Source organism: Marmota flaviventris, chromosome 2 (assembly GCF_047511675.1).
Source record: "Marmota flaviventris isolate mMarFla1 chromosome 2, mMarFla1.hap1, whole genome shotgun sequence".
Classification (NCBI taxonomy): domain Eukaryota; kingdom Metazoa; phylum Chordata; class Mammalia; order Rodentia; family Sciuridae; genus Marmota; species Marmota flaviventris.
Genome location: NC_092499.1, coordinates 101,270,277 through 101,295,529, shown reverse-complemented (window position 1 = coordinate 101,295,529; position 25,253 = coordinate 101,270,277). Strand labels below are relative to the sequence as shown.

Genomic DNA, 25,253 nt, shown 5'->3' with positions numbered 1-25,253 from the left:
TTTATTTTAATCACATAAAGGTATATTATTGTCTGCATTTTTTTTAAATGAGGTAACTGAGCCACAGAGAAGTTACTAACTTACCAATGATCACAACTCTAGAGGGCATGCTCTTAACCACTCACTGCCTTGATCCTTGTTAACTCCAGGTGCACATTGGGAAAGATGCCTGTGGTCCAGGGTACTGAACCTGCCTTGCAGGGACTTGCATCTAGTGATGGATGCAAGAAGGAAAGAGACCTTTTCAGTACCATGGGCTCACTGCTTGCTTGAAACCCTTCCTTAAAGTAATACTAAGACATTTTTATGGTTTTGTAGATTTATATTTACCTATGGATACAGCAAAATCAAAGATTGGGAGAGGGGAGGCATAGAGACAGGAAGACTAATTAGAAGAATTTAGTTAGAACTGTTTAGAGATGGTGGTTGCTAGAACTAGTGGAGAATCAATGCAGTTTAAGAATTTCCTGTTTTTAACTTTCTTTAGCAAGGGTGAACTATGTAGAGGATACACTTCAGACTTGAACTGTAGCATAGACTCGTTGCCTGGCTCTTCAGCATGTGGGCCACTGTTCAGATTTTGGACTTGATAGATTCCATAATGATCTGAGTCAGCTCATTAAAATAAACATCTCTCTAGGCATACAAACACACACAAAAAAGAGACTTAGATAATTAGAGGTAAAAATGCCAGCACGTCTGAAGTGAATGAATCCAAGGTGATGTGTGCCTCACACAGCAAAATTCATTTTTGCTAATAAAAGGTCTTTGAGTAGATCATAGAGAGAATCAACTGTAAGTTTGAAGAACTCCATTTGAGATATTGGCATCAAAGAGACACAGAAACTAGCCAAGGCACACTATAGTTGGTTTCCCACTATTGACACCTAAGCAACGTGTGACTGCAACCCTGGCCTGGACACATGGCTCCATGTACACACTAAAGAATAATTCCTAATTTGCCCTATTTCCCATTACTCCCTCCAAATTCAGAGTTCTGGGCTGGAGCTTTCAGTTAGCTGAATTTGCCATGTGCTCAAGGCATGGCTACTAAGGGATAGGAAAAGATATCTGGCCCCTTGGTTTTGTAAAAGAACACACTAATTCCCTCCGATTAACTACTAAGGGGAAGTCAAAAAGGAATGCAGACTCTAGGTAGCCAAAAATAAAAGAGCAAATGTCCACACAGCGTGGCAAGGAAAGAGCCAAGGAAGATGATTCATGAGCAAACAGAGTGATAGTAGTGCCATTTGTCAATGTAGAAAAATCAGGAAGACAATCAGGTTAAGGATATGGTGGGAAAAAAGTATGCAGCATTAAACCTTTTGAATTTGAGGCCTGTAGAATATTGTATTTGATGTAACTCCTACTACTCGTTACACCACTGATTTTCACTGTGTTTTCGGGGCTTCTAGGAGGAAAAAAGAAAAACAATTACCAAGGGATCCACCAGATTCAGAAAAATCTGCCCTCTGCTCATTGCACCAGATTTGTTTTTTTTTGTTTTTGTTTTTGTTTTTGTTTTTGTTTTTAACACCGTTCCCTGCATTGCTGTATTACTCCAGCCACACCTGGCTTTCTTTCAGTTCCTGAAATCTGTCATGTCATGCAATTTTTTGCTTCAGGACCCTGAGTCTGTGCCATTTACTCTGCCTCCAATGCTCTTTTCCCTTTGTCTTAGCCTAGTTTAGAATATTCATTCTTCAGATCTCAGACCAAATATCATTCTCTCAAGGAAACTTTCTAACATCTAAACTATCAAATGCTCTCTCAACACTTTGTATTTAGTTCTATAGCAGTTGTCAAAGTTTAAAATTATCTGAGTAATTCTTATAAATTAACTTTATATCATCTACTTAATTATTACGAGACCATAATAATTGGTCAGATAATTAAATATTTATTTAAAAGGACCAAACTAGTCCATGAGTTAAAGACTGAAACAATAATTGTATATAATAGTTCAGTTTTGAAGAGGAGAAATATTAGCCCAAAGACACTAATTGGAATCATTACCACACAGATAGTGACTCCAGGAGTAAATTACATCACTCAAGAAAGAATGAAAAGATTTAGGATGCATTAATCATTACGAACTTTGAAGCAAATTCTTAATGTGATCCTGGAGTCAACTTGTATCAGAATCAACTAGAGATTGCATCAGGGAATCTATTTTTTTTAAACAAGTGAACCCAGATGAGACTCATGTATTTTTACATCTCAAAGTCACTATTTGTAAAATTCAACCCAGAAATACTCTTGAAACACTGTAAAAGCATGTATTACAGAATAGGTGTTCTACTTTTCCATGAAAAAAGCAAAAACATTCACAGGTAGCTAAGAACATGTTGTTATGCAGAGAGTACCGGAAGAGGATTCCAAAACCTTGGGGCAAAAAATGGGTCCTATGCTAGTTTCACAGTCTACACAACTACTGGCAATTACTTTGTAGGAAGAAAAATTTGGGAACTTTGTATAGTCCCTCTCATTGATATTTTATGAGGATTCAACATATATAATAATGAACTTTTTAAAGTAGTCAATTAATGTTAGTTAAGAACATTTTGGTCAATTTCAGAATTTCCTATTCAGTTCTTTAAGATTGTAAAATACCACTATATTAAGCACTAAGTAAATTTTCATTTTGTGTTTGCATGTGTGGGTACTATCCACTTTTGTTCTTCCTATAACTGAGAAACAAAAATATAAAACCTAAAACCATAGGCTATCCTCAATAGTGCATAAGCATCAGAAATGGCACTAAGAAAATGGAACACTGGTTAACCTACATCTTTGGAAAATAAGAATAACATTCAGTCTGTCATTTCTTGTTGCCACTATGACATATAGTAAACAATTTCTCTTATTTCAGGTTGCATAGAAATGATACCTGAATAATCAATCATGTTGCCTGTGGTATCATGTAAAGTGGTAGAATGGTCTGATGGCTTGAGTACTGGCTTATGATTTGGAAGAACAGTTTGTAATTGTAGCTCTGCTGACAAATCTGCTGTTAGGTAAATCAATTTTTTGCTACATAGTACCACATTTTCTTTATCCATACATCAGCTCATAGATTCTTAGGTTGTTTCTGTTTCTTGACTATCATGAATAATGCTGAAATGAACATGGAAGTATAAATGTCTCTCCTATATACTGTACTTTTTACTTAAATGTTCTTTATTATGTTTTTAATTGTGCATTGTGTGGTAGTGGTGGTTTTATTATAATGGCATATATATTCCATAAGTAATTCATACAATTTTTTTTCTTTTTTGGGTGGGGTATTGGGGCATGAACTGAGGGGCACCACATCTTCAGCCCTATTTTGTATTTTATTTAGAGATAGGGTCTCACTGAATTGCTTTGTACCTTGCTTTTGCTAAGACTGGCTTTGAACTCTAGATTCTCCTGCCTCAGTCTCCCAAGCTGCTGGGATTACAGGCATGCACCACTGCACCTAGCAATTCACACAATTTTGAATACATATCTCTGGCTCTACTATAGGATCACCAAATCATAATGGTCAGTGATTTGGTAAATTTAAAACACCACCACAGGAACAACTACCATAAAAGCTCCCCAGATGATTCTAACAACCAGTCAGACTGAGATACACTAGGTTCAACATAATAAAGAATCAACCTTGGGAAATTGTTCTGTATTTAATGTCTTATTCTTATGTGGAACCAGAATATTATCACAAAGTCCTATAGCCACTTAGAAAACAAAATATGCACCATGAAATAAATTAGTAATTGTGATAATTATAATGTCACAGCCTTGTTAAGAACAAAATTTTTGTTTTTCTGCTAGGAAAATTAATTCTAACTGACTTTAGGCTTTAAATCCAGGTAAAGCATTCTCAGACTTGAACTATATCATCCTTTAAGAAGGATGTTCTAAGCCAGGTTCAGGGCACATGCCTGTCATTCCAGGGACTTGGGAGGCTGAAGCAGGAGGACCACATGTTCAGAGCCAGCCTCAGCAAAACCAAGGTGCTAAGCAACTAAGTGAGACTCTTCTCTAAATAAAATACAAAATAGGGCTGGGGATGTGGCTCAGTGGTAGAGTACCCCTGAGTGTTTGTGGCCAGTACCCTTCCCCTGCAGCAAAAGAAAGATGTTCTATAATATTTATTGAGTATTTCAAACTTTTGTTTATAAAATGGACCAAATATTTGAAGTAGAAAAAACAGAATGAGCTATTTTATATCAATACCTCAGTGTGCCAGAGAATTTAGTGCCTTTCAATTAGTACTGGCTTCTCATGAAAATCCTAAATTGAAATAAACATAGTGGCAGACACTTTTCTCTATCTTTAATTATGTTTTTGCAACTAAACCATGAGTAAAATGGAACCTTGGAAGTGAGGCAGCATATAGCTGCTCTAAATGTCCAAAATACCCATCCACTTGATTCTGGATGTACCACTTATTAGTTGTATGATATTGAGTGGGTTATGTAAGTTTTTAGCATCTCATTTTTCTGACCTGTAAAGTGGGATAATAACAGAATCGAATTCACAGTGGTGATAGAAGAAGTGAAAGAATGAAAACAGGCAAACTGCCTGAAGAGTGCTAGTACATCGTAATGCTACTGATTAACAAGTTTTTATCTCTAGCATTCTTCTGAGCTCTCTGAACACCTTCATAGCCTTAGCAATGAAAGGCCACAGTTTGAATTTGGATTTGACTTGGAAGTTGGTGCTTTTCATTTAGTATCCTTCCAACCTCCATTCAGGTATTCATTCAGCACATATTAACTCACTGTAATCTCAGCATATAGTACAAATAAAAAGATGAAAAAGAAAAGACTCCCCTGCCTCTGGTTAAAAATTTAGAAGATAAAATGAGAAATGTACATAAATATAAGGTGGAATCCAGGGCCATAGGAAGCAGGGACATAGGAATTCAGAGACAAGAGTAAATTCCATATGGTAGGTGGTAGAAGGCTGGAAGTAAGGATAAGAAAGTCCCTATTGTGGTATTTATTTTAGGTCAGCTGGTGCCATTCAACAAGGCTCAGCAACGAGGGAAGAATTTTACTTCATGGATAAGTATCTGGCCATAAACACTTTAAAATCCCTTACCCTATTAGAATGATGCTCAAAGTGAAGGTCCTCAAGAACACTATCACTAACTATCCACATCTACAAAAAATTAGGGTTTTCTTGTCTTCCAGACCCTCAAACAAGAGTTGAAATTAATAATTCAAATACCTATCCATAAGTTCATAAATCTATGTGAAGGGAATAGCATCTCACAGAGAACCTTAGAGCAAGATCTTTATGGTCCAATCTGGCCAGGTTAGAAATGAAGAAAAGATAGCACTGCTACCTAATGACCACTGGGTAGCCATGGAGAGAAATATCTGTTGGCATCTGCTCAACACTCAACAAGCAGATGGCCCTGGGCACAGAAAACATCATGACAATTGGCATCTCATTGGAATGCTCTGGGCAGGGAAAGGGCCTGGAAAATGTCCTTCTTTGGCCGCCCTTCCTTCTGAAGCATATTGGTAGCACAGGATGGGAAAACTGCCTGATTGTTGCCAAGGGGAGCAGCGATGGCCTTTAAAATCTAGGCTACTGCAGCCTCCTGGGTAGTCAATCTGGTGCCTTTCACTAACCAGAGAGCATCTTAAAGATGTGTGTGCTGATCCTCTAGGACAGAGGATATCCAACAGATTCCATTCAAAGTTGGCACATAGGATGACAACAATCCAAGTTCCAAGATGGTGGAGGGGTCTAGTTCTCTCTTGCCAGGCCTATTGAGTCAGATCAATGGCAGAAGATTATTTTCTCTGTCTTAGAACCCTTACATTGATGACACAGAGTTAACCAAATACATTTATGTTTTCAAGAGCTGCCACTATATGACTAGGTTTATTAGCTAGTAGAAGGTCATTACCAGTAATGATCTACTTTGTAGAGACTTGCTAATTTGGAATTTTTATTTTTTAATTTTTAATACATTTTACTGTGAATATTTAAAGCTTACAACATAATGAGAATTGTGGCTATTATATTGAAGCAAATTAACATATCTATCATCTCACATCTTTGTCCTGGGTGTGTGTATAAAACAGTGACAACTGACTCATATAACATGGCTATAGTAACTATTATCAATTATAGTCCTCATGTTATATATCAGATTCCTAGACCTGGTTCATCCTACCTATCTGCTATTTTGTATTCTCTCACATGTATCAACCATTTCTTCCTCCATCTATCCCACTCATTGTATTATTCTCTACCTCTATATATTTAAACTTTTTAAAAAGATTCCACATTTAAGCGAGAGCATGCAGCTACCAAGTATATAATTCAAAATTGTTCCCCCAGGAAATTAAGAAAAAGTGCTAGATAAAGTCCTTTTCTCATTTCCATAATGGGGAAGAGAATTTTACTCCTCTCTCAAAGAGGAAGCTTCACTGTTCTATTCCCTTACTAATTTGTCTTTAAAGTATGACTTGTGGCCACTCATCAGGCATTGTCTGAGGGTTTGGCTTTATTGTTCTCCCTCAGCTGCATCAGTAGGTGGTAAGGAAGTTTCTGGTTGGGCTGGCTAGGATTGGCTGTGCAAACCCAACTCTTTCTAGCATCATGCTCCAAATTGTAAGTTGGATGGGAGGGGTAGTTAAAATTCCAACTTCTCAATTTTTTTAAGATTAACTGAACCTTTCTCTGCATCCCTATAAACCTAATGAAACCAAGGAGCAGACAGCCAGCTGTTGTCTTAAGGGGTTGTCCTTTGATTTCACTCCTCATTTTCTTGACAACTGATGCCACAGTTGGTTCATATGAAATGAGGTTTGTGTCTAGCAGAAGAATCCTTTTCCAATGAGTAGGGTTAAATTTGGAACCCATTTAAAATAACCTATTTGAAATATATTTTTATTTTAGATTATCAAGCCAAAACTTGCTGGGAGAGCTAGCTGCACAAAATAAAATCCTCTAAAAAGACATGCAAATTCATCACAAGTACACTCTTTATCCAGGTAAACAGATCATGCTCTAAGGAGCAATAGTTAAAGTCAAAACACGATTAATTCACAATGTAGCATTTAAACGTGAGTACCTCCAGCCAGGATCTTCTCTTCCAACTCTGCCATTTGTTTCTTATAGGCCCTTAAAGCTGCCTCTTTGAAAGAGGGACGGATTCTTTTTGGCTTTGTGATTTCCACTGGAGGCTCAGGTATGTTTTGGTTTTCATCTTCTCTAATTTCCATTTCAGATGCTGGTTCATGTAAGGGTTCCAATTCTCCTTCACTAACTACATCATCTGCCTGGCCATCATAACCCTCATCTTGTGGGGTTTCATAAGGTGTTTCATACGAAGGGTGATCATATTCCTGCATTTGTTCATCTGTTTCAGTAATACTAGTCCTGTTTTCTAGCTTAGCAAGGACTTGTTCCATGACTTCAACATAATCTGTTTCATTATCAGCCACTGGTTCACTGTAGTCCTCCTCATCCTCTGCTTTGTAGTAATAAGGCTCTGTATAGACATCAGAATCAAGGGTGGTACTAGATTCATTGGCAGTTGATTGAGATAATGTACGAAATCTTCCCATTAAAGAAGAGCCACTGTCCTCATACCCACTAAGACTCTGTGTGCTTTTGTTCCATACTACTTCCAAGGCTGATTTAGCTCTCTGTAGTGTAGATCCAAATTTTGGGAAGCTGAAAGTCTTATCAGAAAGGTCAATGCTTAATCGACTATGCCAAGATTTGGATGGGGCATCCTCTGAATCATCACTTTGCAGTTCACTTTGGCTTCGATACATCATGGGCAACTGGCTTTGGTTTTGGTACAGCTCATTAGAATTAGTTTCCTGATAAGAATCATATTGGCCAACCCACTGGCCTTGTGGTTCATTATCTAAGCCAGGGCATGGAGAAGAGTTGTCATCTTGGGTTAAATCATAGCTTTCAGAGTCATCTTGTAGGTCACTGTGGCATTTTCCCAAGTCTTCTAGGTCTTTATTGAAGACATCCAGCTGTTGGTCAGATAAACTGTTTGTGTCATAATCAAACACTTCCTGGGTGGATGAGTCTAAACCTAAATCAGTTCCTTGTTCTCCTTGATTCCATTCCTTCCATGGGGAAAGATCCTCATGTAAAGAGAGCTGAGAATCACTGTAATGACTTTGGTCTCCAGATGGACACACCATGCTATTACTCATTCCACTATCCACAGTTTCTGTGTTCTCAATTTCACTGTGCACTTGGACACCCTGAGTACTCTCAACGAAACGCTGGTCCTGAGGACTGTCATACAAGGTGGGTATACCCTCCTGTTTCCTCTGCCAAAGCTCCCGGTCAGAAGATGACAGGAGGGAGCTCCCATTAGTTCTAGTGAAATACTGATTTTCTGAAAAATCTTCAGAGTAAGACTGACACAATTTGGAAAAATCTGATTCAGAACGACTAAGTTTAGCAGTGAAAAAATCACTCTGTGAATGCCAGAGAGGCATTGCATCTGCATATTGGGTTGTGGTTTGCTTTTCCAAATTATTTGATTCTGGCAATTGTGAGGAAATTTTATCATAATCTGATTTATTTGAAATTTTGCTGCTGTTAGCAGTTTTATTCTTAGATCTGGCACTGTGTGATTTGGAACTTGACTTGGAAGTACTTCCTTTTGTTGGAAACTCTGGCTTAGAAAGCACAGCATAACTGTTTCTATTGAAGTCAGATTCCAGCTCTCCATCGCTGTCATCGGGTAACTGCCAATTATTCTTTTTGGTTTTGGGCTCTGGAGTAGATAACTTAATATCCATGCTCTCATATGTCTGGGAAGATGGAATTCCTTTCTCTTTTCTTTCTCTGATATCATAAGTCAGAATATCTGTTGAGATTCCAATACCTGTTCCCTTGAGTTTATATGATTTTTTTAAGACAGAATCCCTTTGCTGAGGGGTTTCAAAGTATACAAGTATGGGTCGAGGTTTTGCATTTGGGCAGTCCCTTTGATGTCCTATCCTCTGAGCAAATTCAATTTTAATAGCATTTGGTGCATCTGAGAAACCCATTTTATCTATTAGAATTTGGTACACCACACTCTCAATATATTCAAATCTTTCTTCAGGAACATTTAAAAATCTCAGGCTTGCTTTGCTACCCATATGACCTAAGTGTTTAATATAATCATGGATGTCTCTGGTTTCCCTCCGAGACTGGACAAACCCTGTACGTAGCTGTTCGATTTCACTTTGCACAACCTCCACACTGCTAGAGATCTCATCAATGGAGTGCTTGAGAGCATTGACGTGTCCTCGTAGTTCAGAGAGTTCTGTTTCAATCTGACTTATTCCCTGAAGCTCCTTAAAGATCATTTCCATGACATCATGTGTTTGGCTAATGCAGCCAGAGGAACTGAATCCTGGTTCTAGAACATTTGTCTTTGGGTTCCGGGCAGTTCTGTCTAAAGATTTGCTTCTTATTCCCCAGGTCTTCTTCATGGTGCTCAACTCTGAATCGGAGGAGACACATTCTTGACTCTTTTTCCACTTCCTCAGCTTTCGTAAAGCTCCCAGTTTTAAGCTATGCAGAGTGCGCTCCCCATCAGAACTGCCCTCAGAGGGTGCAAGGCTGCTGGAGCTCTTCCTGTTGCGTCTAACTGGCATGGTGTGTGCAGACTGTACCTGGTTTTCTGTACTACTCCTTAGTTCATTTAATGATTCTGAGTAAGAGCTCTCAACTGAAGATAGCTCTTGAAACAGATCCTCATTATCACCGTCGGTTACATTAATATTCCTTTGCAGGCCATTGGCAATAGCTACTCGGTAACTGAATGTTGGTGAGAGGGAAAAGTCTTTATTAGTCTCGTCTTCTTCAGTAGATAAGTTGCGAGTTGACGAACACTTTGCAATCTTCTTTACAGTGCTTTTTAAGGTATTAGAAAATTTGGGGGGTTTGGTGTGGCCAGCAGTATGAAAATCTTGATTCTTTTTTTGCTGATGATTCTCTTTTTTTTTTGTTGTATTCCCCAGTTTCTTTGTAAACATTCCTTTGCAAAGCTTATGTATATAAGGTAAAATCAAGCTCTTGATAAGATTAGCCACCATGGAGAGAAATTAGTGCAAGCTTTTCTGCCCCAACAGTGTAAACAAGGTATTGGGATGAAAATCGGTAAAGCCAAGGCAAGCATCACTATTCAAATGTTCTGTGAATCATTGAAAATAGCAGGAAAGGCAGTTGTGGCTCTGCCACAAGGTCAATGTCCAGTAAAAACCAGTAGTGAAGCTCCATTTGTGAAAGACATTCCTGGAGGAAGGGATTCACGAATCTTATTTCCACTTATCTTCATGTCCTGTCTGAAAAGAAAAGAATGTTAAAATGAATATACGAATGAAATCCTTAATTCATCCCACTTCTGAAATTTTCCAAAAGTATTTGTGACACATCATGCATGAAAAAATTGCAGAGAGGTCAAGGGAATATCTGAATTTAAATACAAATTTTCTTAGAAATTTTTATGTCTTTTCCTAAATCACTTATGGGTGGACATAATTAAAGTGGTAATAAAAGGTAATAAAGACTATTTTAAAAAATATGCTAATAAAATAACAATTCATACCTAAAAAGAACAAATAAGAAGAAAAAAAATTAAAATGACAATTCAAGTCATATTAACTTCATAATGCCATTCCTACTTTATTTCCTTTCCTAAAATTGTTTTTGTTCACAGAAACAAAGAGACTTAAATTTAAGTATAGTCTCCCTCCCCCAGATTTTTTAAATTAACAAAATTTATATGATTTATGTATGAAAGATTTTTCTTATACAAATAAACTCCACATTTCTAGCTATTTAATGATTGGTAATTTCTTAAGTAATGATTAAAGTAATCCAAATTATTTCATATGCTAAATAAGTACCAAGAAAAAAATAGTTCTTACATAGGTACCAAACTTGTCAATGGAATCTCATGACTTGAAAGTAAATTAAGGATACATCAGATTAGGCATTGTAAAAATAGTAAATAAACAATAGTAAAATATATTTGAAACTTCAGGTGATACATACAAATTTTGAAAATCTGTGGCTTGAGGCAGCAGAACCAGGCTGATCAACTACTGCAAACTCCTTGTGGATGGCTGAAAACCCATCCTGGAGTTGGGACCATGACAGCAGATAGGGTTCCAAATCACACACATTAAAAATTGTGCCATGGATAAAATAAGCACACAGATAATCAAGAACTAGTTGATTAGAGTTACTTTTATAATGTGTTGTGTTGAAATGCAAGTGACTATACAACTACATAATCTTTATAATGGCCATTTTCTTGAATTACATGAAAAAAATTCAGATTTTTTTACTAGTTTTACTGGTTTACTAATACAGTATCTTTTATGCACTCGAGTTTTGTTGACTTGAATATTTTATCACTGAAATAAATTCCAGAATAAAAGTAACAGCCAAAAGCCTTGCTGGTATTGAAGCATGCATTTGGATGAGTAAATAATCTGCCCAATTCACCAAAACATAAATCATAAACTGCAAATTGTTTTAGGAATCTACTGACCCTTTTTTAAATCAATGATTAAAAACTGTATAGAATAGTGTGTCATTAGGCATATTTCTATATGCACATAATGTAACTTCTTTATCAGCTCCTTGCACTTGGAAATCTGCCAATTTCACTTCAATCAGATTCTGCAGGGACTTGGGGAACACATGCTCTGGCCAAGAGCCAAGCTTCTCAAGAGACAGGGAGTATAAATGAGAAAGGGAGGGGGAAATATGGGGAAGGGAAAGAGACTGATAATAAAAGCCTGTGTCTTTCTGGATTTTATAAGTTTGTCAGAAGGTAATTCCTCTTCTCTAAAACAGTTTGGTATTCATTCACAATTACAAACTAGGACCTGTTTTCTACTAATAAAAATGTCATGAAATTGACTCCCAAATTAAGTTTCAAGGGCATTATATTATACTCCTTTGTGACCTCTGCTTATAAAGAAAAGGTTTGGAATGCCAGACAGCACTGGGGTAAATAAATTGTTTTAAAGACAGTTTTGGTAGAAAAGCATTCCACCAATCACTCAGTCAAAAATCCTGGGTTTCCCAAACCTGGAAAAACATACCAGCTTTTTTTTGTTTTGTTTTGTTTAAATGAAAGTAACAATCCTGTTAAAGCCTTTGATATTTTCATGATATTTCCTGACCTGAATTACTAGTTTAGAGTTATTGTGCTAGGCAATAATTGTTAGAAAAAGTTTGAGTCGGAGAGTTGAATCGAAGTTAAAGTTGAAGTCCTGCTATAACAAACACAAACTCAAGAGCATCTATTCACAACTGCATGTTTTTGAACTCACTCACTCTACATCTCAGCCATAGAATGACCTCCCTGAGGGCCCTACATTTTCTCACACATCAGTAATTTTTATGTTCCAACAACTAGAATAGCATTCATATTCAGCCTTCTCTATCTGTAAAAATTGTGTTTAAACTCCAAAATCATTTGCCCAGTGCACACTGCATCCACCACCCAAACTCAGCTATCCTCTTAGCCACATGATCTGAAGACCTGGTTAATTGGTCACTATAATTCTTCTATATTACTATCTAATTTCCGCCTCCCTCCACTGCGCTATGTACTCTTTAAGGGTAAAAGTTATGTCTTAGCCAATTTCAAACCTCCAAAATTCAGCACACATAATAAACACTCAAATTTTTATTGAATAATTAGCACATTTCTTCCACTTGCAAAGTATTTCTCCTTGGTTGCCCTAAATTAAACTCTATCTAAAACTTGTTCATTTTCCTGAATTACTGATTTCAATTAGTATTACTGCAATCATACACTTATCCAGGACATATGCCCAAGGGTCATTCCAGATTCCACAGGATCCATCCAGATCTGCAGCTGAGGTGACTGTGTCACATCTCATTACTGAAACAATTTCAAACTCCATAATTTCTTATATGGACTGTTATTAGTGTATCCTAAATAGTCTTCCTAACACTAATTTGACCCTTGTTTCAAATTTCCCTAAAAAATACATGAACCCTCCTACTTAAAATACTATCTTAGAAGTTTGTTTCCTGTCATGCCCAGAAGCACACCTGTCCCAGTCAGATTCAAGTAATAGCAGCTTTCTGATTATCATATTTTTGTCTCACCTGTATACCTTTTTCCCATGGTTTTCCTTCTGCCTCAAATTAATTTCCCCTTCCCCTTTCCCCACACATATCTCTATAATGAATATCTATATAATACCTGTGCATCTTGGAATCAGCAATGGGTCAGCATCAGATCTCTTCAAATTCCAGCACTTCTGTACTCCCACAATACCCTGAATGTACCTTGGTTAAAGTAACTCCCACAATAATTATTCACATGAAATATTTTACCTGTGCATCTGCCTTCCCAATCTGACTTAATTTTTGATGAGCAGGGGCCATGTTTCATATTGCTTGATACATAATACATTCATAGAGTTTGTTGAATAAATGAATTAGTGTAGAAACAAATGAATTGATGTATAAATAGCAAATCCAATAATTAATAGGTAAACAATAAAGGTTCCAAGAAGCCTGAATTAGCTGAACTGGGCCTTAAGAAACCCAAAAGTAGAATCTATGTGAGCAAAAGGCAAGCAACAAAGATGTTCATGTATGTCCACAGATAGAGCAGACTTCTACTTTGGCCAAAAAATACCTATGATGAAGACTAGAGGATGGGAAAATGTAAACAGAATGTAGAAAACTTTAAATTTAAGTTAAGGATTTCCATTTGATGAGAAAACACTAATGGTTATTGGCTTTCAGCATGGTCCCTAGATCCATATTACCTGCTTTGGGATTCTAAATCAGACACCCCAGATAAATGATCTTGAGAAAGTTACTTGAATTCTACACTGCCTTACCTTGTGCATTTATTATGTCAGAACAGAAATAGTATCTTCTCATAGGGTATTTGTTTAAATGAATTAACACTTGTGAAGTTCTTAGAACAGCAACTAGAACATAGCATAGCCCCAAAATATTCATTATCATTGTTACTAAGAATAATAATGAAAAGATACAAGAAGCAATCACATATGAATTGGGTGATGTTTTATGTGAAAAGGAAGTTTAGGAATCTTTCTTGGTTGAAAGATGAATAATAAATACATTCTAGAGAAGCAGGTGGGAAAAAAAGAAGGATGCCTTATCTCTGTAGTTTAATGAATGACAAATTTCTGATGTTAAAATCTCACCTTCCCAGTTATTGGCTGTGTTTTGTTGCTGTGACCAAAATACTTGACAAAAACAATTTAGAGAAGGGAAAGTTTATTTGGGGCTCACAGTTTTAGAGAGTCCATGATTAGTCAATTCCATTGCTGTGGGCCTAAGGTAAGGCAGAACATCATGGCAGAAGGCTATGGTGGAGGAAAACTCCTCAGCTCATGGAAGACAGGAAACAGAGAAAGAGTGTATGTGTGAGGGAGGAGTCAGGGGGACAAGAGTTAATCTCCAAGGACATGCCTCCAGTGACCTCATTTCTCTAGCTATGCCCCATTTACCTATAGTTATCACCCAGTTAGTCCATTTGAATTATTAAGCCATCAAATTTATTTTCTGATGATTAGGTTATAGCTCTCATAACCTAATCATTTCACCTCTGAACCTTCCTCCTTTAACACAGAAACTTTGAGAAAAACCTCATATTCAAATGACAACACTGGGTTGGTTGTGTGTGTGTGTGTGTGTGTGTGTGTGTGTGAGAGAGAGAGAGAGAGAGAGAGAGAAAATCCAATCATTAAATGCAGCTGCCTTAGGAAAAGGGGCAGTGAATGCAATGTCCCAACCGTGGGACCTCTTTCAGACAACTGACTGGGATAAGGAAGGAATCTGATATTTAATGAGCACCTGTTATGCTCCAGAAACAAATTATCCCAATAATCCTCATGGAAACCCTAAAGGACATATTATTATGCCTATTATTGGGATGAGAAGACAAGAGATTCAAAGAGATAAAGAGATATGGCCCAAAAAGATATGACCCTAAGCAAAAACATAGCTTGGTCCTTAGTCCTGGAGTCTCTAAAATGTTTCACTTTGCATATAAAGTAAATATTACCAGTGATAATTGACATATGTTCTCACACTCACCCATATAAACCCATATACCTGCACCTTTCTCTGTAGTTCATGTTTTTTTTTCTTTTTAAAGGAAACAGCTTGTATTACAGCAAAATTAATAGGGGTGGTATGGCTAGCAGGCAAGGAGAGGACCAGTACAGCAGGATAACAACATCTAGTTAGCAACCACTCCACAAGTCATTCTCACTCCCCAGTTGTGTTAACTTTAATTAAACAACCACACATTGTATTCAGTATTCAGTAATGAAATTACAGGGTAAGAATTAAGGTTTTCAGAATAAAATCTTTGAGGGAGATTAAAACATGCAGTTGTGGGTAGCCTTAGTAATAACATTTACTTATTACTAACTTTGTGCCAAACATTGTTAATGTAATTTTCTGAAATTTACCTCATTTTATTTCCATAATAATTAGATCAAAAAAGTATTTTCATTTTCCAGAAAAAGAAGCTGAGGTTTTGAGATATGGGCAACTTGTCTTATATCATGCAATTAAAAAGCAACATCTCCTTGACTCTGGGCCCCACATTTGGACTACAAGTATGTGAGCTCTGAAAATAGTATTAGCATTTAATAGTAAATTAATATTTATTGTTCTGTTTTTGTTATCAAGTCCATTTGTAAAAGAACTATTTAATGGGTCTAAAACTGGGTGTCCTGGTGGACTAAAGGTGCTAATTAGCCTTTAATTAGTCAGCAATCATTGCAAAATCATTACCAGAATTCAGTTAAAGCATTTTCAGATTCAATAAACAATTCCACACTCCTTATCAAATGAATTGAAATAGGTGGTAAAAGTAATTAGAGGTTAACTTTCAAGACAAAGAGATAAGACCTGCTATGATGCAGTCCAGCTAGTTCACCTTCCCAAGTCCTGTCCTCTGTACTTGAGTGTGATGCTTGTCTCAGCAGCCCTGACTCTGAACTCCTGGGTTTCAGTCCTTGGCACAGGAACCTTATGCTTATCACCTGAGTTTCTTTTTCTATTATCTGGTTAATCCTAGCATAATGGTATTCCATTATGGTAGGGTAACCTCATTCTTAATTGCTCCTTCATTTGCACTGAGTTTGTGTTAAGCATCCTGGACTGTGTTTAGGATTAGGAAATATGCATTTTATGCATTTCCCATGTAACACAGCAAGAAAGCCCTGGCTTCTTACTTCTTTCTGTAGCAGCTCATCAGTAGAAAATGTCTTAAACTATATATTGTGACTGCTGACTTAAAAGAATTTCTTTCAAGAATAAATATGAGTGCTACATAAATATGTTTCACGAAATATATGTTCAATAGTAAATTCTTGGTGATTTAGAAAACAGTTGACTCAAAGACACTTTCATCTGATGGGAAGGCAGAGTTGTTGCAATACAGAAGAAACAAACTTGTGCAGATGTGTGAGCAAGAAAGTCCCCAGGAGAAAGCAGCACTGACCATCATGTTGGCCAGATAACTTTATCAGCAGGGTCCTTCAAACACAGCAAAGGTGAAAATAGAGTAGCTGGAGATGGAAGAGGAAGCCATACCTATATCCAGTGCCAAAACCCACAAGCATTGATGAGAGACAACAAATTGAGACAAGTCAGGAGATGAGAAAGTTGATTTCAAAGATCAAGTTTTAAAAAGAAACTTCTAAAATGTCTTTACTTGATAACAGAAGGATAAATGAAGATTTATACCTGTTTTCTGTATCTTTTCCATAGAAAAGGGTAAAAAGAGCATGTATATAATGTGACTAATGATCACAGGGATGATTGTGACAATGAAAATTGATAAAGCTAAGGTTTGTATAAAGCATCCCCCAAAGGTCCATGAGTTATAGGTTTGGTCACCAGAGTGGTGCCACTGGGAAGTGGTGGGACCTTTGATAGGTGGAGTCGACAGGGATGGTCTTTAGATCCTTAGGGACATGCCCTTGATGAGGATTGGGACCTTGGTTTCTTCCTCTTTCTTTTCTTCCCAGCCATCAGGTGAACAGTTTGTTCTACCACATGCTCCTGTCATAATATGCCTCCTCATCAGAGGCCCAAAGCAAAGAGACCACTCAATCAGACTCGAATCTCCAAACCAAACAGCCCAGTCTGTTTATAAATTAAGTCAGATATTTTGTTACCATAAAAGAAAGCTGGCTAACACACACATAAGCACACAAAAAAAGGCTCAGGAAAACTATTAGTTTTTTTGTCTTTTTTAAAGAAAGACACTAGGTAAACACCTATTAAAATACTTCAACAAACATTATCTAACCAAGATGTTTTAAAAGACTTTTCCTAAGCTAACAGATTTCTTAGGAAAGTTCCATTTAATGTAGAATCAGGACCAAATGATTCTCCATTCTTGCTAATCAGGTAGTTTCTGAAATTTTTAAACTACAACCTACATATAGTCTACTTGCTTCTAATGCTGCTACTCTGGTTTAAGAGTAAACACAGCATTAATGCTTCTATAGCATGTTAGAATCTACAAAATCCTCTTGCATTCATCACTTCATATGAGCTTCATGGTAAACTTATGAAGACATTACCTCCAGTTTGTGCTTAGGATACCGAGTCTCAGAAATACTAACAGAGTTGCCTAATTCTCCAGATTCTAAGATCCTTTCAATTAAATAATTTAGACACTTCTTACTATTAGTAGTAAGTCCAAACAGCTCAATAGCTTCTAGAGCCCGTAAAGTAATATTCTTCACTGTTTCAAACTATTCCATGAACTGATTTTATTCTAATTTTCCTTAAATATAATTTCCTTCTTTTCATTCTCCCATGATGGAGGATCATATACTCTTTACTCTAGGGCATTTCCTGGTCCAATGGATGCACTATGCTTATTGTTTCATTGTTTGTTTATTCTTATTCTTCACCCTGTCTATAGTATCCTCTGCCTAATATGTTATTGAATGATTCAGTAGAAAAATCAAGACTCATCTTTTTCACAAAAGTTAATTTGCTGTTATCTTCTTTTAATAGTCATTAGAGCCCAAATCATGATATTCAGCCCTTTATTTTTTTGTTTACCAATGTTTTTTTTTTCTTTTTTTAATGTTCATTGTATGTCAGACTGTCTTGAGTAGATCTGCACATATTATTACATTAATATTGGATAGTTATATATGCAGTAGGTTATGTTGTTAGTCTCCATTTTGCAAATGAAAAGACTAAGACTGACTACCTAGCTCAATACCACATAGCTAAGAAGTGATGCATCTAGAATTGCAACCCAATTTGACTGGCCTTTGAGTCCTTTCTCATAAACATCATGTTATACTACTATTCTTAGGAGGACAAACCTTAATGAGTAGGTGGTGACTGATAGAGTATGTTTCAGGAGCTCCCTCCCCGCTTAATAAGAAGCTAGAGGAGCATAGATGGCAAAGTCAAAGTAAGCTACACTTTCCAGCTCCTCCAGGCTAAATCAAAGCAGCAAGGAAATAACTTCTTAGCAAGGTGGGTGAATAAAGAAATTCACTGAAGTTCAATATCAGACAGTTGAGAGATTTAGACCTAGAAATTCTGATCTATGGAAGGGCAAGAAAGACTGTATCAGCCCTGAATCTATTGTGACAGTCCCAGGGTACAGATGGGTAACACAAAGGATAAGAAAAACGGATATAATGGACAAATTTGACACAGAAAGTTGTAGAACAGAAAGGTAGTCTTAATTTAGCTGCTCTGGGGGCTGCACAGCAGGCTGGTTCTTGAGAAGTGTTCTGCATTTCTTAACTTACAAGTAGAGGGCTGTGCCATAGAGTCATCTTGTAGAGATCACGCCTGAGTTTGCTACTTTGGGAACCCTGGATATTGCAGCAATTATTGCCAATCTGTCCCCACAAGCATATACCTAGAGGACAAGTGTGGCCCAGATGGAACACTACTGAGGCAGATATAAAGACTAAATGCAGTAAGATTCAGGTCATTATATGGACGGGAGTACAGTTCACTTTCCCTTTGAGTCAACTAGCTAAAAATAGGCAAGCATGATTACTTATGAGGACTGGTCCTAGGAAGGCCATAGACATGGATGGTGAAGTGCACAGGATTGGCTGTGTCCTGCCTACAGGGTAGTTGGTTGACCCATCCTCTAAGGAGGATTCTCAGGTTGGGGCACCCAAGTCCCAGATACTCAGCAGTCAGCTGGGTCCTGGAGGTTTATCAATCTAACCTATCCAGATTAGACTCCAGCTGACAAAATGACTTGACCCATTTAGAACTCAGTATCAGCCAACAGAATGTCCTATTCATGGCTCAGTATCAGCTAAGCCTTGGAAATGCATCAATCTGATCTGTCCAGAGTAAACTCCAGTAGATAGTAGTTCCCATTCCATACTACCTTGAACTGGTAAGCAGGGAAGCTGAGAGCCATTTCAACCAGCTTTAGACACAGCTGGCAGCCTGGCAAACAACACAAAAGGAGGAAGGACTAATGAGTGAGCTCTTGCTCTAGGGGTGCATAGCCCAAAAAGTCAAGGAAAGAAGTGCAGATTGACATAGGTAGTGAATATTCACTCTTGTCTACAGTTTTGATCACTTCAATGGAGATAATTCTTTCATTTCTTATTAAGACTTTTTTTTGTATTTGCAGACTAGTTCTAATATATATTCATATGTATATTCTTTTTTATCAATTTTTATTTTTATTATCCCTTTTTGGTTATTCTTTTCCAATTCTCTTGTTCTGTTTTTCTTTTCTTTTTTTAAATTTATTTAAAAATTATTTTTCTTTAACCACAGCTTTCATTTTCTATTTTTCTTCTGCTTTCTTTCCTCTCACTTGCTGAACATTCTAATTTTTATTATGCCTTTCTATCCCCAATATCTTCTCTTTAAAGCAACTGGATTTTGATCATTTTTAAAAACTGTTTAAATAATTTTTGCCTCTACCCTTCCCATTGTTTTCATTGTGAATTTTGAGGATGTTGTAATTGGTAGCTGGCTTTTTTACTTTATTGCTGTATCTGGTTCATTGCTATGTATTGTTATTGCATTGTTCATTTCCCACTTTCTACAAGATGGAAGGGACGGAGCATGACACTTGAATTTGTAAGGTAGCTGCTCTTACTCCTCCTAAGGCTCATAATTTACTAGCAACTGACTCCAAATATATCAAATTGGATAAAGTACCATACAAAATTTTTCCAAATAAAGATTATAAAAAAGATCAATGCATTCCAAAGATCAATGCATTCCAAGAGGATATAGAAATACAAGTGAGTGCTTTAAAGAAGACAAGGATATGAGTGAAAATTTTATTCAGATATTTTGAAAATCAAACAAACAGAAATATTAAAAATTAAAAGCCTGAGTCAAATAAAAAATTTAATGAAAAGTCTATCAAATACACTAGATCAAGTGGAAGGCATAATTTCAGGGCTTGAAGACTGTGAATGAATTAGAACATTCATACAGTAATAGAGAAAAGAAGAAACAATGAACAAAATGTATAAAGTCTATGGACCAACATTAAAATAACTAACTTAAGACTCATAGATCTTTTTTAAAAAAATATTTATTTTTTAGTTGTAGGTGGATGTAATATCTTTATTTCATTTTTATGTGGTGCTGAGGTTTGAACCCAATGCCTCATGTGTGCTAGGCGAACAACCTACCACTGAGCTACAACCCCAGCCACAAGACTCACAGATCTTGAAGAAAGACTAGAAATACAGGCTAATGAAACAGAAAACCTATACAGTGCAATTTCAAACATCTTAAGAATAAAATGGACACCCAAGTAGTAGAGTCATTTAGAACCTCAAATAGACTAGAAAAGAAATTCCCCATGACATATTGTACAAAATGCCAAAAATTTACAATAAAGAAAGAATAGTAAAAACAACAGAGAGAAATACATGTTCCTTAAAAGGAAAACCCATCAGAATAATAATTTCTCAAAAGAAACTCTAAAGGCAAGAAGGGCATGGGATGATGTATTTCAAACCCTGAAAGAAATAACTGCAAGTTATATTGCTATATCCCCCAAAGATATCAATTTTCAGAATTGAAGAAGAAATAAAAGCTTTCCAAGATAAGCATAAACTAAAAGACTCCAAGACCACTAATCCAGCATTGCAAAAGATAATAAAAAAATTTCACCCACAGAAGAGCAAAAAAAAAAAAAAAAAAAAACACAACCACAAGACATAGGAAAGAGCAAATCTCACTAAAAGAATAGGCCTGCAAAGGAGAAATAGGAAAGAATCAAACTACTAAACAACAACATGGCAGAGTAATAATTTTCAATATGGACCTTGAATAAAAATCACCTTAATTCACTGATGAAATGATACATACTGAGGAATTAAATTTAAAATTAATATCCAGGGCTAGGGTTGTGGCTCAGTGGTAGCATGCTTGCCTAGCACACATGAGGCACTGGATTCGATCCTCAGCACCACATAAAAATGAAATAAAGATTGTCCACCTACAACTAAAAAATAAATATTTTTTAAAAATCAATATCCAACCATTGTTGCCTGCAAGAAACACATCTCACCAGCAAATCATACATGGACTTAAAATGAAAGTATGGAAAAATTATATTCTATGCAAATGGAATCCCAAAATAAGCAGGAATAGCTACACTTATATCTTCCAAAGAGAACTTAAAGTGAAAATTAACAAAGAAAAGAAGGTTGCTACATATTAATAAGGAAACAATCCACCAAGAAAATATGGCAGCTGTAAATACATATGCACACAAACATCAGTACACTCAATTCCACAAAACAAACACTACTTAACATGAAGGGACAGGTAAGCCTCAGTACAATAATAGCAGGTGATTTCAGTACTCCACTCTCACAAATAGATCGACCAAAAAAAAAAAAAAAATTAACATAAAATTAACATAAAAAATCAGATTTAAAGTACAACATAGATGAAATGGACTTAACAGACATCTACAGAAAATTCCATCAAACAACAGCAGGATACATATTTTCATAACTCATGAACATTCTCCAAAATAAAAATATCTTATCAGATCATTATGTAAAGGAACTAGAAGTCAACAAAAGAAACTATAGAAAGTATATAAACACATGGAGATTGAACAATATATTTCAAATCATCAGTAGTTCATTGAAGAAGTCGGGGAAACCCAATGTTCTTGATTAACAGAGACATAAATATCCTCAATAAAATACTTGCAAACTGAAATTCAGTAACACAGTAAAAAGATTATACACCACAATACACTTGGTTTCAATCTAGGAATGCAAGGATGGTTCACATAAACATAATACACCACATTAATAAACCAAGAATAAAAATAATGTGATAATCTCAAAAGATGCAGGGGAAAAAATTTAACAAAATTCAACATCCCTTCATAATAAAAGTCCTGAGAAAATTAGGTAAATAAACATCTTTTCACAACAAGATAAAGACTGCATATGAAAAACACAAAGGCACAAAAATAGCAAAGAAAAGGAAGAAGTCAGATTATCCCTATTTTCAGATAATATGATTCTATACTTAAAAGACCTTAAGGCACAGACAAAGACTTTTAGATTTGACATTGGTGGCAAAATAGCAGGATGTAAAATCAATGAACAAATATCAATAACTCTTCTATGTAATAATAATGAGCCCACTGAGAAATAAATCAGAAAAACAATTCCATTCACCATAGCTCAAAACAACCTTACGAATAAACTAAGAAAGTGAAAGATCTCTATAGTGAAAATTAGAAAACATTAAGAAGACACCAGAATATGGGAAGATCTGCCATCTTCATGGGTCAGAATAACCAATATTCTTAAAACATCCATATTACTAAAAGCATTCTGCAGATTTAGTGCATTCCACATCAAAATACCAATGATATTCTTCACAGAATTAAAAAAGGCAATCCTCAAATTCATATAGAGGCAAAGAAAGACCCAAAATAGAAAAAATAATTCTGAGCAAAAATAACAATGCAAGAGATTTTATAAACACTGATTTCAAAATATTCTAGAGAGCCATGGTAACAAGAACCAGCATGGTACTAACATAAAAGTGGGCATGTTCACCAATGGAATGGAATAAAGGTCACAGAGACAAACCCTCATAATTACAGCCATTTTATTCTTGATAAAGGTGTCAAAAACAGACATTGGTGAAAAGACAGACTCTTTAACAAACAGTGCTGGGAAAACTGGATATCCATATGTAAAATCTTAAAACTCGATTCGTGTCTCTCACTCAGTACAAAAGTAATCTCAAAATGAATCAAAGATTCAAACATAAGACTCAAAATTTTGAAACTCCTAGAAGGAAACATAGGTGAAAAGCTTTAAGACAGCACAGGCAATGACTTCCTGAATGGACTCTAATAGCTCAAGAAAAAGCAAGAATCAATAATTAAAACGTATCCAGTTAAAAAGCTTCTGCATGGCAAAGAAAATAACATGGTGAAGAGACAGCTTACAGAATAGGAGGAAAACCTTTGCCAGCTACTACTCTTCTGACAGAGGATTAACATCCAGAGCATATAAAGATATAAAGAACTCAAATAACACCAAGAGATAAAAAATTGAAAAAGCAAACCAACCCAATCAGGAAGTAGCAAAGAAACTAAACAAATAATTCTCGAAAGAAGAAGTACAAGTATAAAAATAAATGTTTAAGAACTCTAGTCATAAGGGACATGCAAATCAAAATTACATTGATATCCTATCTTACCCCAGTCAGAATAGCAATCATCAGAAACATTTAAAACAATAAATGGCTGGGTATGGTGGCACATGCCTATAATCTTAGTGACTCTGGAGGCTGAGGCAGGAGGATAGTGAATTTAAAGCCAGCCTCAGGCAAATCAAAGTGCTAAACAACTCAGTGAAATCGGGTCTCTAAATAAAATACAAAATAGGGCTGGGGATATAGCTCAGTGGTAAAGTACCCCTGACTTCAATCCCAGGTACCAAAAACAAAAAACAACAACAACAAAAAACAATAAATGCTGATGAGGAAGTATGGAAAAGGAACTCTTATACCCTGTTTGTGGAAATGTAAATTAGTACAGCTACTATAGAAATCAGTATAAAGGCTCCTCAGAAAGCTAAAAATAACTACCATATGATCAAGTAGTAGCACTCCTGGGGATATCCTTTAATAAGATTAAAGTCAGTATATCTTCAGATGCCAGTATATCTATGTTTATCATGGCACAACTCACAATAGCTAAGTTATGTAACTAGTGTAGATGCCTATCTACAGATGAATAAACAAAGAATATGGTGAATATACAAAGCATAGTATAATTCATTCATTTGTAAAAAGTGAAATTGTGTCAATTTTAGGAAAATGGATGGAACTAGAGAAAGTAATGTTAAGCAAAATGAGCCATGTTCAGAAAGCCAAGTATCACAGCCCCTTTATAAGTAGACTCTGGTCTCTGAGTGTAGGGGTGTGTGTGTGTGTGTGATATGAAAGTAACAGGGAGAATATCATAGACAGGAAGGAGTGGGTAAGAGGGGATAGGAAGGGTAAGAGGGGGATATAATCAATGTATTTTATTTGCATGTACAAATATACCACAATGAAACTCATCATTCTCTATAACTAATACGCAAAAGAGAAAAAGAATCTATAGATTTTTATTCCTTTCATTTAAAGTTTTGGTCCTGGTTGAAATGCAAGTCTCACTATGGGGCCCTCATGTTTTAAGGATTATAAAAAAAATTTATACCTTGGTGTAAGTGGTGAGACTAGAAGGGAGAATGGAGAGCACATAAAGGAAAAATAGGTAGAGACCACCATTAAAAGATATATAGGTAAGAAGATAGTCCAGGAGTGAGAGCCTAGAATAAGCTTTGTCCACTTTCTTGTAGTCCAATGACCGGTTCCCAGCCACCAGCACACTTCTTGATGATAAGCCCTATGTTTTTTGTTTGTTTGTTTGTTTTGTTTTGTTTTGTTGTCTTTGGAACTTCTGCCCATTCACATGCACAGAAAGCAGAGCATGAGTATCACAGTTTACAGATGAGCAATTTAGAATGACATCATTGCAGACCCAAATTATTTGTTATGATTTTCTTTGTTTATACCCTCTGATCCACCAATGACATCTTCCCTCCTCCTCATTTCTCAACAAATTCAGATGTGGAAACTCAGTACAAATGATTGATAAAAGTAGAACTTCCTTATGTATGTTTAATTAAGGGAGCAGGGTTAGA

The 25,253-nt window shown here is 36.2% G+C and overlaps 1 protein-coding gene across 2 annotated transcripts in view; it reads right to left on the bottom strand.

Annotated features, from left to right (window-relative positions):
* The window catches only part of Unc13c (unc-13 homolog C), a 562,417-nt gene extending 552,341 nt beyond the window's left edge, over positions 1-10,076 (bottom strand). For both annotated transcript variants that reach the window (XM_027925904.2, XM_071607322.1), the window contains exon 1: positions 7,085-10,076. In XM_027925904.2, coding sequence (XP_027781705.2) covers positions 7,085-10,076 — 2,992 coding nt within the window. The remainder of the gene's footprint in view (positions 1-7,084) is intronic.
* Between the last annotated feature and the right edge of the window lie 15,177 nt (positions 10,077-25,253).